Source organism: Triturus cristatus, chromosome 6 (genome assembly GCF_964204655.1).
Source record: "Triturus cristatus chromosome 6, aTriCri1.1, whole genome shotgun sequence".
Classification (NCBI taxonomy): Eukaryota; Metazoa; Chordata; class Amphibia; order Caudata; family Salamandridae; genus Triturus; species Triturus cristatus.
The window spans coordinates 604334108-604352765 of NC_140589.1; the positions used below are offsets into that span (position 1 = coordinate 604334108).

The window sequence follows — 18658 nt, forward strand, 5'->3', positions numbered from 1 at the left end:
ACACATAATAACCACTAAAAACAAAGCGATTTAACAAGACAAGCGAACCAACCAATAAAAAGCCAATAGGTGGAGTGTCAACACATATACTGATTACAGCATGTCTCGGAGAGACAGCGTATGCACTGCCTAGGCTTGAACTAAAAAGGGAACTATCACCTCAAGTGAAGAAAAGGGACCAACCTCTAAAGAAGCATGTGGCATCCTGGAGGTAATGATACTTAAATATGCAGTCTTCCAAACCTTTCCCTTTCTGATGTGAACAAAGTACTCCTGCCAAATCTTATATTGTTGAGGAAGTTCCTAGATCACTTAAAGAAGAGGGGTGGGATACAGTAAGAACAATCAGGACTAAGCTGCGAACATAGATAAGATAGATTTTAAATTGATATTATTCATTAATTTGCCCTCAGTATAAAAAAAATGGCAAGAATCATTATAGCTTCATGACGGATGGCAAAAATCATTTGAAACTTTCCTACCAATCTGCTCTCACAAACGTGTAATGGGACATTTCACTAAATAAATTATTTCTTCCCCCTAAAGGGTTTCCAAGAACGTCTCCCTCTAACTCCATCCTAAAATTATCCACACACTCCACCATTAAAAACCATGCCATGGTGAAAAAATTCTATCATTATTCCATCAGCATAAAGACACGGTGACACTAAATGGAATGACTGATTTGCTGAACCTGAAAGTCATACAAGAATCAGGCTACGCTAAATATTCAAACAGTCTCTAACAATTAATCTGCATTTGTATCCATTAAGAAAGTAGGTTAAACAACGAGAACGTCGTGCTGTGCAGCTAAGCCACCAACAGCATCTCAAAGGAATACTTTTCTTTCTCTTATGAAAATATACATTAGGCTATGTACAACAGCATTCAATCCACTGAAAAACTATGTCACATTTAGGAAGTATGTTTTGGCTAACATTGACAACACAACATAAAGCCAGTCCATCATGTGAAAATGAAACCCAGTCTCGTCCTCCAACATCTTCCTATATCATGATAAAACTGAAGTAAGACTAAATTAGCCCTATCTTACGGAATATTCAGTAATGCAGATTGATCTTTAGATGAGACACAATGTTCTAAACAGCCAGGATCGGCGTGCGTTTTCATTTCGACTCATTAGAGAGCACCTCAAAAATACAACTAAGTATTGACTTTATAATAAACAAGCACTTGCAGAGTCAACAGGTCTGGCGTTGGCTACAGACCTTTTGTCCGTATCAATGCTCAATGTATTTGTGAATGTTTTTTATATGACACACCAGCAGCTCAGTAGCAATTTTGGAGGAGGTGCCAATTACTCGCTTAAGTAAAAAAAGCATTGATTCAAAGACAAAATTGATATTGTTTGTGTAATGCAATAGCCCACATTGCACTACTAGCCACTGGTACTAAATCTAACTAATTTTTCGTGTGGGTGTGCACATTTTGTAACAACAGAATGCCATCACTCATGATCAGTTAAGTAGTGGTGGCTGGTTCCATTTGAAAGTGGTGAAGCGTAAAATGTTTGATGGAGCGCACAGCGGCAAGCGAGCGTAGCGAGCTAGGCTGAATGGCCTAAGGGGGGTTTCCACCCCCCCCCCCCGAGAACATTTTCGTAAGGAAGGTTAATAAACCAATTGTGCAAGTTATTACATAAGCCGGACCACCGCTCTTACGCCAGCCTAAACATCCAACCTCTTCATGGTTTCCTTCTCTGCCTCCCTGAGAATGCCCACTCATTTTCTTTCGGTGACACACAGGGCTTTAAGTAAAAAAAAACAAGGGGTTCTCTCATAGGGGCGTGGCCACTGTATTTAAGGGCGTGGCTTAAAACACTTAGGTAAAAAATCTGTAATTAGCATAGTGAGTGCCCCACTGATATTTTGTTGCTTCTCATTTATCCAGGTATATAACACAACAAGTAACATTACACCTACAGCAAGCCAGGACTATTGGCTTTGTCAATGGTTGTAAATTGCATAAGATAAATAAGCAACGACTATGACTTCATTGTGTATAATACTGAAAATGCTTCCATCCTTGTGGGTGAGCTTGTGACTAAGGCTAGAGCTGCCGACTTTCCACCTGAAAAGCAGGTTCGAGCCTCACGTGGGCTCAACATCCTGTGATTCAAAACATAAATATGTCTGAAACCTTAACTCTGCAATAGGACAACTCGTCACTGCCTTTGATGTAACTTTAAAGAGACTAGTTTTTCAGTTTTATATAGCGCAAACGTGGAGCGCTTTACATGAGCACCAGTTACCAGGACATATTATATGTCCTGGTAACTGGTGCTCATGTAAAGTGCTCCAAGTTTACACTGTAAAACGAGTCTATTTCAAGTTACATCAAAGGCAGTGACGGGTTGTACTGTACAACGCGTCATAACTGCCTTTGATGTAACCTCAAAGAGACTAGTTTTTCTGTTTTATGTAGCGCAGACTTGGTGCGCTTTACATGAGCACTAGTTACCAGGACATATAATATGTCGTGGTGACTGGTGCTCATGTAAAGCGCTCCAAGTTTACGCTATAAACAACTGAAAACAGAATCTCTCTACTCACTAGTCGGTCGGATCCGTCTGAATCCTGATGAGGCCTTGCATGGGCTCAAGGAAGGGGCCACCACGACACGAGGTCAGGCCCAGAGCTCTCCTCTCAACTCCCTCTCTCCACGCTCCCTGTTGTGTAATGGTGATACCTACGCATGAAGAGGGGAGAGGGAGAGTCTGAGAGGTAGGGCAGATTGACCAATCACTGCACGGCTTCACAATAAAGCTGTGCAGTGATTGGTGAATATGGTCCCTCGACATGCCCAATCACAGACTCTGCGTTCTCCGCCTAGAGACGCTAAAGCATCCAATCCAGGTGCTGCTTTGACTGGATTGGGCAGGACAACTTGCCGCTCATCAGGAGACTGGGGGGATGCAGCTTCGAAGCGCCCCAGCTCCTTCATTCTAGAGGCAAAAGTGCTGTAAACTACGCATGTCAGGCTGGTCAGAGAAAAGCACCGACCAACCCGACATGCGCAGTTTTTGTTGACTGCACTTACTGACTGCTCCTAACCCCACCCTTCCAAACCGGGAAGCCGACGTGCATCATCACACACACGACGTGGAAAGGAACCGACCCGCGGCTGAAACTGCTGACTGCTGCGGGCGGTCTAAGTGAAGTGTAAGTAGACACTACACATATTAAAGTAATTACTAAATACCACATTTTCAGTTTCATAAAACAGCACTGCTCACAGCTGCCTGCGGCAAAATAATGAGGGGAGGGACGCCCAAACGCCCTCACGGAGGAACCGTCCCTGAGTTAAGCCAATGGCTGCAGTGGGTTGACCCTGGAAGCAAAACATGAATGACACTGCAGCAGCTAACTGATGAAGAGGAATAGCTGAAAGCCCCTGTAAGTATGTCTAGTGAACAATTTGTCATTAAAAACAAAAGATCTTTGCTAAAGTCAGGACTAAAAAGGTCCCTTCACAGAGAAATGCAAATTTGAATCGCAAATCATACACTTGTCTGTTTTCAAAATAGCAGTCTCCTTGCTTTGCAGGATGGAGCATAATTTCATTCACTTCAGGTCAAAATATGGTCACACTTTCAAAAGACAATGCCAGGAGTGTAGTTTTTTTCAGTTAGAAATCAAACACTGTTAGTCCAATGAATGTATTTATTACCTGTTTATTCAGCACTGGCTGCTGCAGCCCATCGAAGAGCAGTCGAATGCCTTCATATTTGGCGTCATCACCAATGCATTTTCCCATCAAATCTATTTAAAATAGCACAGATGCACACTTTAGTCAATGCCACATACTTAGATTTTCATAATAGATTTGCATGTTAATTGATATCAGTCAAATGCACTACCATTGTGAATTTTATTTCATGAATATTAAGTGGAGCTTACGGCTGCATATCCCACAACCTTAAGTTCAAACTGCAAATATCCCCTTACTGGGTCATACTGGGACAGTAAAATAGGTACAGGCACCAAAGTTAAAGTGGCCCCCCATTAGAGAATTAGAAAGATAAAAAGTGGCCCATGTTTGCAAATTGGGGCTGTTTTGAACTTGTAAAGACATGCTGTTTAAGTGTTTTTCAAGTTATGGAAGACTGCATGGATCTGAGCTTACTACAGGCAATGTTTGTTTTAATATCAGGGAAATCAAAGATAAAACCCAGTCCAGCAGACCATAAAACAGACACACAAACAGCCAAAACACAGACCCACACCTTGACCTGTCGGATCAGCCTGTTAGGCACTGCTTGAATGCCCCATAGGCCAGTCTGACCGTGCAGAAGACACATCCACAGACCTAAAGTTGATCAAGCTAAAGACATCTCAGAAACCTCCTGACCATAAAAGTTAACATATTCATTGTTCCTTTCAATTGCTTCAATGCACATTTCTGAATGTAAGACGTTCTAATGTGATTTGGTGAATGGCAATTCCAACCTGACTGTGATCCATTTCACCAGAGCATTTCACATTTCAACACTTTGGGAAAAAGTGACCAAGAGGTGTGGGGATACGGTAGGACAAATTATGGGATGAAAGTTCTTTGCACAGTTTTCTGAAGCTCGATCACCCTCTCCTGCTATGTTCCTGGACAGCCCTAAATGTGTTTTCCCTAGTAAGCTTGACAATAATGAAAGCCCAATCGGCTTAATTGATTTGAGATATCAGAGCAGGATTCTGATGTCGAGGCATCACCAGATGCGCACCCCTCTCTGTGAATGGCTATTGCCCTCTCTATCCAGACTGTGTGAGTGATGGTGGCAGCAGCAAAACTTCAAGCCAGGGACACAGACCTTTTCAACCGTACCTCAGTGGGGGTACTGCCTCACAGGTGCCCTGTGTAATGTCTGCTCAGTCCCCCATTTCTGGAGTCCTCTGAATTCATCATATTTGGGACGGCTATACCAAGTATTCAGTGTGTGAATCTGGGTTAACAATCTGTCAAAAGATTAGTTCATGCTAGAGTATATGTGTGCCACTCTGAAAGGCTAGTGCTGTTATATAATAAGTAGAAGCCACTAGGTGCACAACTCTTGTGTTCCCCAACAGGACGAGATAAGCCTGGTGGGTTGGAGAATGTAGCTAATCCCTTCCATTTGTGTTATTCATACCAGGGCAATAAACAAACTAACATGCCTCCGTAAGGTGACCTGCCATACAAAAGTCATTCCACCCCTATCTGAGCAAGCCTTAACTGGTCCTTAAGGGGGCAGGAGGGCTTCATGCCTGTTCACTAAATGTGGACATGCCACAGGGAACATGTTCCTCCAAGACTGAGAGGTTCCAGACAGTAAAAAGGTGCAACCTCACTGATAAGCCAGACTTGGCCACAAGAGGCAGATAAGTAGTGGCCTCCTCAGCCAGTACTTTGTTTAACATGTGACTCATCACCGAGCATCTTTTGTGTACTTGTACAGGAGATAAGATAATAGAAGAATTAGAAGTGAAACCTCTGCATGGTTGCCACTCTCCCTCGAACTGGGCATAAGTTTGGGAAGCCTGCAGAGTAATCTTGCTGTTGGACCTGTGGAGAGAAGAAAGAAGTTACCTCTCTAAATGAAGAGCTGGTGTGTGCCGGCCAGAAGAAATGACCTGATCCACTTAGAACAGTCCAGCAAACACAACGAGATGATGGATGGAGTGCTGAAACTTTTTAAACACTCAGCCCAGCCAAGAGATATGGGTTAAAGGCATTGTTCTTTTGCTCACCATGCCACCCCAGTTTGGACACAACCATATGCAAATCAGTCTTGACTCTGCTGCCCATGGGAACAGTCCAGCCTGAGTCGCCAGGCCGGGTCTTCCCTGGACAGCAAACAAGCATCCTGGGGCCGGTTTCGGGGTATCAACCCATATCAGCCAGGCTAACTTGAATCCAGTGGCACAGCAAGAAAGGGGCACGTCTGAGCATACCCTTCGCCACTTATGGTGAGAATAGCAAATACAACAAGATAATGTACGAGTCAATCAATCAATCAGGATTTAGAAGGTGCAGCTAATCACCCGATAGGGTATCCAGGTGCTAGCAGGTCCCTGAGGCTTATATGAACAGCCATTCTTGAGGGAGTGCTGAAATGTTTCAAACTCTCCACCCCAGTCAAGAGATCTGTGTTAAATCCATCGTTCTTTTGCTCACTACGCTGCCCCAGTTTGGACCCTGCCATATGCAAATCAGTCTTGATCCTGCTCTCAAGTTAGAACAGTCAGCTGACTCGAAGGATATGCATGGAGAACATTTCAATGACCCAAGACTCCTCAGGAGCCACAAGGTCGCTCTTGCCAAGGAGCAGGGGGATGCAAACAATGACATCCAGATCAAGGAGGAGCTCCATCACCTTCAGACATTGAGAAGGAGGAGCCACTAGTGACCCTTCCTGTACACGTTTGGTGGCTGTACTTCGACTGCCCTCTGGGGACTAGGGCAATCCAGACTTCGAATGGAATACCATCTGGTCACTTGGAGTAGGTTGCCCTCATGCTGGAACTTTTGCAGTCATCTTCTTAGATGTGGACATTCCTGTGATATTGTTAACTGAAGGTCATGTAAACACTACCTTCAAGGCAGTTGTCAACAGATCACTATATACCATGGGAGCCGTTGTTGATGCCCCTAACCAGTGAGTGTTCCGCTAATGCAAAATCTTGACTGTGAACAGTGCTTTACAAGATACAGGCCCCAACCCCTGACTAGCCAGCCAGTTTACTTAACACAAAGCCTTGTGAACTACAGGGCTCTGGATTTCAATATAAAGCACTGTGCCCCCAACCCCTCTCACCTTGTTAGTAGTGACCTGACACCAGATCACTTTTTCACTTTAGTACTGTAGCATTTGTACATAGGGCATTCTATTGAACATTCTTTAAACGCCAATCTCAGTCAATGACTGAGATCAGACTGATTAGTTACAATAGTGTAATATTGTATCTTTCTGTCTGGATATCCTCATCTATTGACTTTACTGAAGAGCCTCATTACGACCGCACCAAATTTTCACTAAAATTATTCTCATAGGTTAACATTGGCGAAAAGGCTCCATAAAAGCTCTTTCAGGTGAATACTTATAAAGTCGCAGGATCTACACCTTTAGAATATCCACAGGTACCAGACTTCATCCAGAGACTTTCTTCAGCAATACTCCAGCCTGCCACCAGATGACAACATATTGCTTCGCTGTGACCTCTTACCACCCTGGAAATGACTGATCAGTATCTTCATATTTTTCCTTACGCATTCTCAGACGCAGATCAATTAAAAAAATTGCAGTTGAGAGTCTATCAAATTCAAATCTGGAATCTTCTTATGATATTCAGGAAGGGACTGCTGAATATCCCCTGAAAATCCAGATGCTGGCACCCAAGTGTGTATTCTAAATACTACACTGGTGTCAATAGCATAGCCTACGCAGTCAGTAGTCTCAAGGAAATATTTCACTGCTTCCTGCCCGTATTGAACCCTAAGAGCTTCCGGAACAGCCAGCAAGATCTCACCAGCCAAGACCCATACTGCAGTGTCATCAGTGGCTGGTCTAGTCGCCTGACCACATAACAAATGGCCAGAAGACCTAAGCATGGGATTGACCCAGTAGCCATGATGGTATGCTTGAGATCCTCAATACATGGTAATATTAGCTCAGATGTAGATAGGCCTGTGGGAGAATTTCAGGCCTGTGGGAGAAATTCAATCAGTAAATTGGCTTTAATTTCAAGTGCAGGCAGCTGCATATCCATCACGTCCATCATGCACCACCACAGCAAATGAAGCACTTCCTTAATTATAGGTCCAGATTGTGAGTCCAGTTTAGTCTCTGGGATGGTGTCTAGCCCACACCTGTAGGTCTAGATAAAACTCTCTACAGATGTAGTGAGAGGGAAGCAAAAAGTCTGCCTCCTTGTCATCATCAGTGTTGCGGGGCTGTTTTGTAGGCCCTGGGCCACATTAGAAAAGCATCTCAATAAGGCATCCAACCTCTGATAGCACTGGTGTCATGCAAAAGGTTGAAATTGAGCATTAAGTTGCAAAAACACTGGCTGCACCTTGGTTTTTTAGTAATGCAACACAAGACTTAGCACGTGCCGATGCAGGTTTAGGAGTCAGAGACTGGTGTCAGGTTTAGAACTGATACCAGTGGAGTTGGCACGGTCGTTCAATTTGAATTTGAGAGTTTTTACCTCAGGTCTATAGTGGTAAACAACAGTAAACGTTAACTGCCTTTGACCCCCAAAAAATGACTGGCTGCTTCAAAGAAAACTAGAAATGGTTGTACAGAACGATTAAAGAGGAAAGTTATTGATCTTTCTGCCTCTCCTTTGTGCCAGTTTGATGAGCAGAGAATGTGTGAGAACTAACAAAACAAAGCTAAAATAATGTTGTATGACATGTGAGCCTGGGACTTCAGCTATGCTGTGATGTCATGGAGTGCGGTGTACGTGAGTGTCCTATGTACCTATTAGTATCCAAAGATACCGCAGAGAGATGATGCTAGCTCCTGGTTTAGTATGCTGGACAAACTACATATACTACAACTGGAATAACTGCATTTTTGAACAACTGCATCAATGGTCACTTTGTAATGCTGGCAATGAGAAACTGTGAGGGTAACAGATCCTGAGAGTTTGCCTACATTTGACTTGATTTATGAATGAATGATGTTCTAAAGTTCAGGAATGGTTTTATTGATTATGAAGGGAACTATGGTCTTTATTTTGTTCTTGATGGATGACAGATTACTGTCAATGTGGTTAAGTGCAAGGGGATAGATCAGTAGTCTTATCATCATTGTGTTGTGATTGTGTAAAGGGGAAGACACCTTGAAATTTGGTGTCATTGTATCCTCCTTTTGTGTATCCAGCATCATCCACTTCTTATCATCTATCCTACCTGCTGCTAGTCACCAATCAGCGATGGGTGACCCCTTGTGGCAGGAAAACTTCTTAAGATACTGGTAGAACACCAGATGCATATGTAATTGGCCTCTTCCTCTAATTAACAGTGATGCTCTACACTAAGGATACGACCTATCAGCTTAGGCGTGGCTCCAGGAAACATTTCTTGCTAACAATGAAAGGAACTCCCAGTAGTGCCTTTATGTAAAAGCTACCTTGTACAATTTACCTGAAGGATTTCCTCCTACAGGTCACTAACTGACTAAACCAACTGTTTTTAGTGAACCACCTGAGATAACCTTATTGTTAGTTAACCCCAAAGACGGAATCAACATTATACAGCAGGAACATTTCATTAGAGCATCTCAGAAGCAGCACTCTGTGACTGGGTCACAGCATTAGCAACAGTACTGATCAAGCACTACCACAGCCAATAGGTCCCACCTTTGTGATCTATTGGTTTTGCGGAAGAAGCAAAAAAAGAAGTGCTATGACCGCGTTTTCCCTGAAACGTGTGCATGTAGCACCATGCATGCGAGTGCCCAGGAAATAACCTAAGTGCCACTGTTTATTTACTGGTCCCAGAGGGCAGACACCGTTTGGATTGGTAAGTAAAATAAATAAATGAAGTAAATTAATTTGAAAAAGTGTTATGGACCGTGAGGGTCCTGGAGAGCAAGGGAGGAGCTCGTGGAGGGAGCAATGGGGATTGGGTGGGGGGCAAGGAAGTAACAGAGGCATTTAAGCCTGGGCCGGGAGAGGCCTCCCAAAAAACAATTATAAAAACGCCAGGGTGGGTGGGAAAAGCAATGGATCAGTTTGGAGGGGAGGGAGCAACATGGACCATTCAGAGGATGGCAGGTGTTTGGGAAAAGGACGCAGCATACAAGGGAGTTAGAAAACACATGTGCTCCCATTGAGTGCAGAAAGAAAAATAAAAAATAGTTTTCGAATTGTGAACAGGGGAAGGATACAAGTCAGCCAGTCAAAAGAATGGTACAGAGGCTATGCTGCAGTGAAGAGTGACAATAAAGCCAGACACTGGTGAGCAATGGACTGAATGTAAGCCCAGTCTAAATTTCTGACATGGTTCATAGGAGGCTTTCGCCTACAGACCACTAAAAGCTGTTTGACAGGCCACACCTGAAAACGGCACCTTTAAGGCACTAACCCCACAGGTACACACTCAACCCAGATTAAACAACAACAACAAAAATATGTAGGACCAGACCAACTGTACCCTGAAACAAAAACACACATAAGCAAGCAAACAGTGGGTTAGACTACGTCTCATTCTACAATGTCGGGAATAAAATCTGTGAGAGTTTTATTTACCTGACAAGAGGGGTGCTATTTAAAAGACAGATGAGATTGGCGTAGCATTTTGTACAGACTTGTTTATCATCTATTAACTGGCATAAATGAGTCATCTTGTATACAACTGGCTTAGAGATCAGTTAAACAGTCTGGATTTGCTTACAGCTACAAATTCTAGCTACTGCACTACAGAAGTCCTTTCGGAAAGTGTATTGTGTATGATTCGGAGGCTCCAGATAATGGACTTGTTTAGTTATGTTTTTATAGGCACCTGTAAGGGAATGGAAAGTGTAGGGGGTAAAAAGATACGTAACTTACTGGTGAATTTAGTACCCCTTCTTTCTACAAGTGGGAAACTGAAGTAGCTAGAGGAAGGGGAGCCTCAGTGCATGTTTTACTCGGCTCTCTGCATTCTACATACGTGTTAGGTTTCCTCCATATTCAGGTTTTTGATTCTTTTCATCTATGCATTGACGGACTAGTGAAGATGGATGACAAGGTGGTCCTTCAGATGATGGGGTGCTGGTAGACCCAGTAGTCATAAAACACTATGGTGGTTCCCGTTTCCCTGTGTGACTAGGAGGAAGTCCAGTCATTGTAAATTTAAGGGTGGAGAGAACAGTCAGAAATTAAAGAACAGCACTCTCACAACTGGAAATTGTCAACCTGGAAACAAAACATAAGGCTGGTGTCCAAAGACCACAGAAAAAACATCTGGAGTATAAACTTGTGTCGGTTTTGTTCAATGCTTATTTCACTTTTGAGTTATATGACTGTGAGAATGTAGAACCCTCTGTGCGTGCAGCTGGAATCCCAAAGCGTCATTTGACCGTGGAGGTGCTTTTGGAAGACAGTCCGGACAGGTATCTGCTCCCTTGTGGTCTTGTTACTCGATTCTAAAATAAATGAATTTTAATCAGCTGTTCCTGTTCAGCCCGTGTTTTACTGAAAAGACACACTACAGTTTGGCAATGAGTATTCCTGTGCTTTGCTACATCTGGCTGATAAGCATTCTGGTTTATTTGAGGACAGGACCATTGATTCAGTGAAACTAAACTTTTTATTAAGGACCGTGCGGTTTTGGCAGAGTTTTGTGGAACGGACAACAACCAGAGACGTTTTTGGTATTCCAAGTGTCAAGAATATGTTCAAGATAATGTTAATATGCAGCGCTTATTTTTAAATTACTTGAACGTTCTTAACCCCTTAACTGCTAAGGATTTTCCGCCCCAAGTGCTGTGCCACTGTTTTTAGGCCTCGCCTGAGACAGCGCATTAGCGCTGCTCTCGCGAGAGCTTTTGTTAAAGGGGGATCTGGAAGTGCAAACGAGTGCTTTTCAGGCCTCCAAATACAGTGCATGTGCGCCGGGCGCGCGCACCATTTGGCAGCCTGAAAAGCACTGCCTGATCACTTTCACGGTCGCTTTGATGTCCTCAGTGAGCCGCGCGGCCACTGAGGACATCAAAGCGGTCGTGAAAGTGCACACCATTTGCCACCCCCTTCCTGCGGTGTCTTAAAGTAGCTTTGTGAAGCTCAGATAGAAAGGGGCCTCGCCAGGGCGATTTACAGCTTAGGGTAAAGCACAGCACTTTGTGTACATGGTTCACAGCGGCGGGAGGGGAGTACCAGCATTCCAAGATTTACAATAGGAAACATTCGTTTTATGTCACTACGTGCGTCTGTATAGCGCCTTTGTGCGATTCCGTAGCGTTTTCGGAATCGCGGCGCCCTTTTTCGAGTTTAATGTTTGGATACTTTATGCACGTGGTCGTAGAACAGCGGCTCCGTTGAACATTTTAGTTTGTTTATATTTAATGTTCTGCCCAGAGCACACATATAGTCGGGGGACTACTTATCATATGCAAATCACAATCGCATCGCAGGAAATGACATCACAATAAGTGGTTTTATGCCCTTATAATAATTTGTTGTTGTTATATTTTTTAGACACAACGTCTATATTTTCCACATTTCAATTGGGAAATAAGCTCGTGAAAGGCGGAAAGTGACATTTTTAAATAGGCAGGTGAATCTTAGAAATTGCATGTTTACACGGCTTTTAGTGAGTAGGCAACTTGTGTAGGATGTATTCCTTAAACATTAAACTTGATCTTAATGTGTGTTTGCTTCCTGCTCTAGTTCTTTATCCAGCTTCAAACCACAACAGTTACTAAATTGAATTCGCGTTTTTTTTTACGAAGGAGAGCTGTTTCCACATTGTCTCTCTTTGGGCGATCTTTAAAGGTATGCCCCTTTACAGGAAATGTGTGGGCTGGAATGTGGTGTGCAGTAATGGCATGGAGTTTCCTGTATGTGCTGAAGTGATGTCATCTAAGGAGCCCTAAGGCCTGTGTTTATCCCGCATAGCGACTGCTATCAAACAAGCATCGGCACACTGTCTTTAAACAAATGCGCCCCAAACACACTTTGATTGACGTTTCAATGAACGTGTGTGTTGTTTGACAGTGTTCTTTGCTTATCTGCCAATTACTGCCTCAGAAGGCACGTGTGCCTTTTCCTCCAGGCACCAAATTAAGACTATCCGTAACAGTTGACTGCTCACGGCTCCAGTGCCCTTTCGCATTTCCTGTCACCCTTCAGCTCAGAGGCTGTATCCATAACAGCTAGACACCGACAACATAAAGATAACAAGCATTTGCAATGCAATAGGTCTCGCAGTTACGAGAGTTTCAGCTATTGGCATTGTAAATAACAATGCCTTTTATTTATGCTTAAAAAAAAAAAGGCATTATTATTTGTAATGTCAACAGCTCAAACTCGCGTAAATGCGAGACCTATTGCATTGCAAATGCTTGTTGCTATTTAGAGTACATTGCTCTTAAACCTTCATAACTTCTTCCCCCACATAGGGTCACCATCAGTGGTAGCTCCTTTGCCTTAGCGGAGGAGCGTTGCCCCACTGCCAGGAAGCAGCAAAAGAAAGGAAAAAAAATGATAACTTAATGTTAGTATAATTTTATTTTGTCCTCCTGCTGCAGGAGCATGCGTGGGGGGGACTGCAGAGCAGGGGAGGAGTGGTAGAACACTCTTAAGTGTGCTATGACTGTTTGGTCGGCCCTCTAGGGCCACCAAAACAGTCATGTGCACTTTCCCTGTTCTCCATGCAGGCTGCATTGCAGCCTGCATGGAGTACATGCCCACCCCTCCAGCCCTGCGAGTGCCGTGTCAAGGTGCTCAGACCAATCACAAAACTAATTCCCCAGTCCCTTCGCCCCCACCCAGCAGCCGTGACTGGTTTCCATACAAAATGTGACTTTTTTTGCTCCTGCATTCTGGTAGCCATGGTTTGGGGACTCCCCTGCAGGGACCCAAGAAACCGCCAAAATATAGGTGCATTAAAAAAGTGCTGTGCAAGAAAGCTTATATTTTTTTGTTAGAAACTGCATCAACTAAAGGCTTGCTGTGCTAGGATCACTATCTTCCCAGCTTTCAAGATTGTTGTATCAAAAACAATTACCACGGTTTCTGCATTTTTTAGGTCTCGCTGAGCCAGCGCATGCGCTGCTCTGCGAGAAATCTAGTAAACAGGAATTTTAAAAGTGCTACCAGAGGCTTTTCCTGGCCTCAAGCTTGCGTGCACGTGCGCGTGCACGCGCACAGCCGCCATGTGGGTTTCTGTCAAGGCTCATTAAGCCTTGCATGCCTCTCTCCACGCTTCAATTCCTTCCCCCTATCGCGTCACTCTGCTGGCCTCCACTCCCCCCCTCCCCGTCTCTCTATACTGAGCGCGGCCAATGCTTGTTATAATTTCTAGCTCTGTTCATCCATCTCCATTCCAACAAGAGCAGCAGCGGTTAATTCTTTTCCAGCACTAATACATAAAACATAAATCTTAACCTGCGAAAGTTATTATTCGTAAACCCCATATTCAAACGTTCGTCTTCCATGATAAGTTTTCACCACTGGGCTAAATTAATAACATGGCTGTTTTTAGCAAATTCCGTGCCAACCGGTAAGGTATATGCATAAATCACGACTATAAATTGCCCCCAAACATTGTAACGAATGCATCGTGGGTGAGTTAATAACGACAGTTTCGGTCTATAAAATATACACTACTCATGAATTACACTGCTTCGCAATTCGTAACTGCGCCATCATCATCGCATCCTGAATGGACACGACTTCTCAATGCTGAGCAATGAGCATGGGCAAACGGGAACAGTTTGACAGGGTTAAAGCCACATGTAGGAATGCACTGACGTTATTCTGATTAAAAGCCACAAACATGTCCGAGGGGAGCCATCTTGGAGAGAGGCAAGGGTGTTCTTAGCATTGCTATCCTCCGCCATTACCTGACTCTAAAATGAGAGACAAGTCCCGACCCATGTATATGCCGTGAGTGCGCACATACACAGGGTTACGTCAAAGCCGGACTTGACCTTTTGAAAGTCTCAGGTAAAATAGCAAAAAAAATTCTTGCTTTAGCCGTGGGATACAGAGAGTGACCTGCAGGTATGGAAGAGGTAGCGCTTACTACATTGAAGCTTCTTATGATAGGAGAGAGCGGCGTGGGGAAATCCAGGTAAGGAACGGGTCACAAAGAAACATTTGAAGTAATTTGTACTTTAGGATCACTGTTCAACCAAACGCGAGAGGATTGTGTTCTTTTTTAAATTGTGTACTCGAATGAACCCAGTATTTGTGAACTTGTTGCACCCTGTTTTGTTTTGGGTTCATTGACATAGAAAACAGACAATAGCTTTTCTTTTTGTCGCCTAGAATTTGGCGGCCATATAGAAACGGGGTGTTTTTTCATTAACATGGAAACCTGACATAAGCTGGCTGACGGCTATTTTAGTAGGACGCATTTTCTCAGTTTGCGGTCAGGAGACAATGGGGAGTTCGCACAGGCCATTAAGGATGTTTATTGACTAACTGGAGTTCCAAATGAAGACATTTTGTCCATGTTGTTGTGTACGTTTACCGAGGACAGTAGTTATGTTGTTGCTTGTTATACAACATAACATACACCCTGCTTTCTTGGTATACACTGTACAGCATAACAAACTCTCTGAAAGATGCACACTCGGCCTTCGTTCGAATCTTTGCATACGTTTTTTGTTGTGCCTTTCATTAACTTTCAGAAATACTCTGATTCAATGAAGGTTTTGCGATTTGTCTAGGAACTGCGGTTTTCGGGAAGTGCCCTGGCAAATCATGGTTGTCCAAAAAGGCAAGCATGTATACTTGCCATATATTATTGTATGGTTTAAATACTATGATCAGCAGAATTGTCATTTACAGTGCTTCACATCAAGTACGGTTACAGTACGGTTACATAACGTTGATTCTTCTTTGTTAGCTTGCTTACAGAAATAACGAGAATGCATTTAGGCATGCAGTATTTTATGAGTACAAGTGACATATGCCATTAAGCTCTAAAACACAATGACAAAATCAGGAGTACTTGCAACTGATGTCAGATGCATTACTACTATACATATATGCTGGTTGTTGCTAAGAAGCACTGCCCATGATATGCCAATTCACACCTCTATGTGGTCGAAGTGTAGAAATTATGAACAAGCATTGGCATAGCCAATAGGTCTCGCCTTTGGGACCTTATAAGTGTTTAGCCATGCAACAGTTGATGGTGTTGCGCCAAGGATATTGTAACTAAATACTTATAAGGTCCCAAAAGCGAGACCTATTGGCCATGCCAATGCTTGTTTAAAAGGTGGTCAATTTTCCTAATTTTTATGGTTTTGCCTACTTGCAGTTTGTGGTGGAAACAGATGCATAACCCATTGGTGATCCCAGAAACAATACATTTCTGAACAATAGACAACATTCTGGGTTCAGAGGTCACATGTCTAGATCCCTCAAGATTTCCCAAAGTAACTAACTGTTGAAATATAAAATAATGAAAAAAAGAAGGAAAAAAAATCAGTCATTAGAGACATTTTCATAAGTAACTTCATGTCACTGTGGCCGATTTAGAAAACCAAAACATTGTTACGTCCGACAGACCCTCTGGTCATTGAATATAGTCAGTAGGTTCTCAGAAAACACGCTACTGATAGCCAACAACCGAGCTGCACCTTATGATGATTTTTCATTGTGCATCAACTATACAGCAATTCATATGGTAAAAACACAAAGAATGCAAAATAGGGATATAGGAAACCCTATGTATTATTTAAATGTACCCAAGATACTGAGTTTAGGAACAGTGGTTATTTGTACAGCTCAGAATTTGTGGTTACCCATACAATCATGTGATTCAGAGATCATTTTACAAAATGTATTGTTTCCTGCACGATGGCTTATATTGTACTTTTTGTCTGGTGCAAAAAAGACTATCTTAACATACTTGTAATTTATCAAAAAGGATGCTTTGCAATTGACACTTTATCTTGAATTGCCGGCTTTTATAATGGGTTCCCGATGTTAACTTCTGTTTTGATTATGTACCAATGAGATGCTTGTTTGTTATGGTTTTAATTAACTGTACAATACAATTGTCTTACTTACCTTTCCACACCACCACCAAGTTCCTAACCAGGCAGAGTTTCTTCAGCATTTTGCTGGAGTAGAATTTATCCAGTTTCTAAACATATTTGGTTGTCTATGAAACTGTATTTAAATGCTTTTGTGGGTCAAGGGGCACTTCATGTGATATCTCTGTATTATGTTTTTGCTGTTACATATGAATTAGCAGCTCTGTATATACTTGTTATCCATGTTGTGAACATTTACTGTTGCAAAGCGCTCCGATACCTTCGGGTCCAGCTAGCGCTATGTAAAACTCTCAAATATTTGGATGGTACACATGCAGAGAAATCCAAATTGGCAATAATTGATGTTCTCTGTTTCAAAACAGTACCCCACTTGTGTGGCTGGGCCTAGTGTCTGACACAAAATGCCCCTAAACATGACCTGAAGACATCATATTTCACCTAGCTGTGGATTTTTAGCCCTAGCTCAGCTGCCACCCAGTGAAGCCTACCATGCACAGACATTTCAGAAAAACAGACACCTGGGGTGTCCAGGTTGGTGAAACATATGTGGTTCTCACAAGGTTTTCTTACCCAGAAGCCCTTGAAAAGTAAAATCTTTGGCTAAAAACACATTTTCCTCACATTTCTAGTATCTGCAGTGAGCCACAAATTTCCCCCCACTCAGTGTTTCTGATGTCTCCCAATAAAAATGGTTCCCCACTTGTGTGTGTGGGCTTAGCGCCCTCAACAGAAATGAGCCCAAAACTCAACACGCGCAGGTCAAATTTTTCCACTCAAAATTGAACCTTTTTACAACATTGTTGGCTTTGCAATTTAGACCCTACCTCAGCTGGCACCCAGGGAAACCTACCAAATCCAGACATGTCTGACAGATAGACACCCAGGGGCGCCCAGTGTGGCATGTCTTGTATGGATCTCATGAGGTTTTCTTACCCAGAAGCCCTTCCAAACCTCAAACTTTGGCTACAAACACACAGCTTACTCACATTGTTGTGAGGGAAATTTCTGGAATCTGTGAGAAGCCAGAAAATTCCCTACCACTCAGCGTTCCCTGATGTTTTCTGTTGAAAATGGTCCCTCACTTGTGTGGGTGAGCTTAGTGCCTGCAACAGGAATGGATCAAACCAGGGTCAACGTGAGTCCCCACCCCCACAAGGACTCCCACTGACTCTGTTTAGATCCGTTTCTGTCACAGGCACTAGATCCAGCCACACAAGTTGGGTAGCGTTTTATCGGGACAAGCAGGAGGAAAACTTGGTGGTAGTCTAAGTCACAGCAATGCAAAAAACAATCAGTAATTTTAGGTGATGTTTGCAGGGCACTGTGGGTAAGAATATGTTGTGTGATCCACGTGAGGCACATCACTCTGGAGTCCCCCATGCGTTTAGTTTTCAGAATTGTCTGGATTGTGTAGATTACCCTGGGTGGCCATCCAGCCCAAGTCTAACTGCCGCTGTAACCCTGATTTCTCCATGTTGCATTTTGAGGCCGTTTGTGTTGCTGGTTTTAGGCACAGCCACACAAGTGCTGCTTTTATTGGGACAAGTGATGCAATGCTAGGTAATAGGACATTTGTGATTACCCACAGATTCTGGACCTTTCCTTCACAGAAATATGAGGAAAATGTGTGCTTTTAGGCAATGTTTGAGGTTTGCAGGGTGTTATTGGTTATAAAACATCATCAGATTCATGCAAGTCACACAGTCCTGGAGTATCCTGTGTGCCTAATTTTCAAAATGTCCGAGATTAATTGGTTTCCCTGGGTGACAGAGCACAAGTATTCACCATGGAAAGCAGGAGGAAATTTGGGAAACATCCTTTACTACAAATCATTTATCACAGATGGCTTTAGCACGTAAGTGCCTTTACCACACAAGGTAAGTATACTTTAGTTAAGTATTTATATATGTTCGAAACCTCATTTCTCCTCACACAAGGAAG

At 43.0% G+C, this 18658-nt stretch overlaps 1 protein-coding gene across 5 annotated transcripts in view; it reads right to left on the minus strand.

Annotated features, from left to right (window-relative positions):
- SNX14 (sorting nexin 14) overlaps nucleotides 1-18658 on the minus strand; it is a 609680-nt gene that overhangs the window by 48245 nt on the left and 542777 nt on the right. For all 5 annotated transcript variants that reach the window (XM_085611049.1, XM_085611048.1, XM_085611046.1 and 2 more), the window contains one exon: nucleotides 3691-3782. In XM_085611049.1, coding sequence (XP_085467175.1) covers nucleotides 3691-3782 — 92 coding nt within the window. The remainder of the gene's footprint in view (nucleotides 1-3690; nucleotides 3783-18658) is intronic.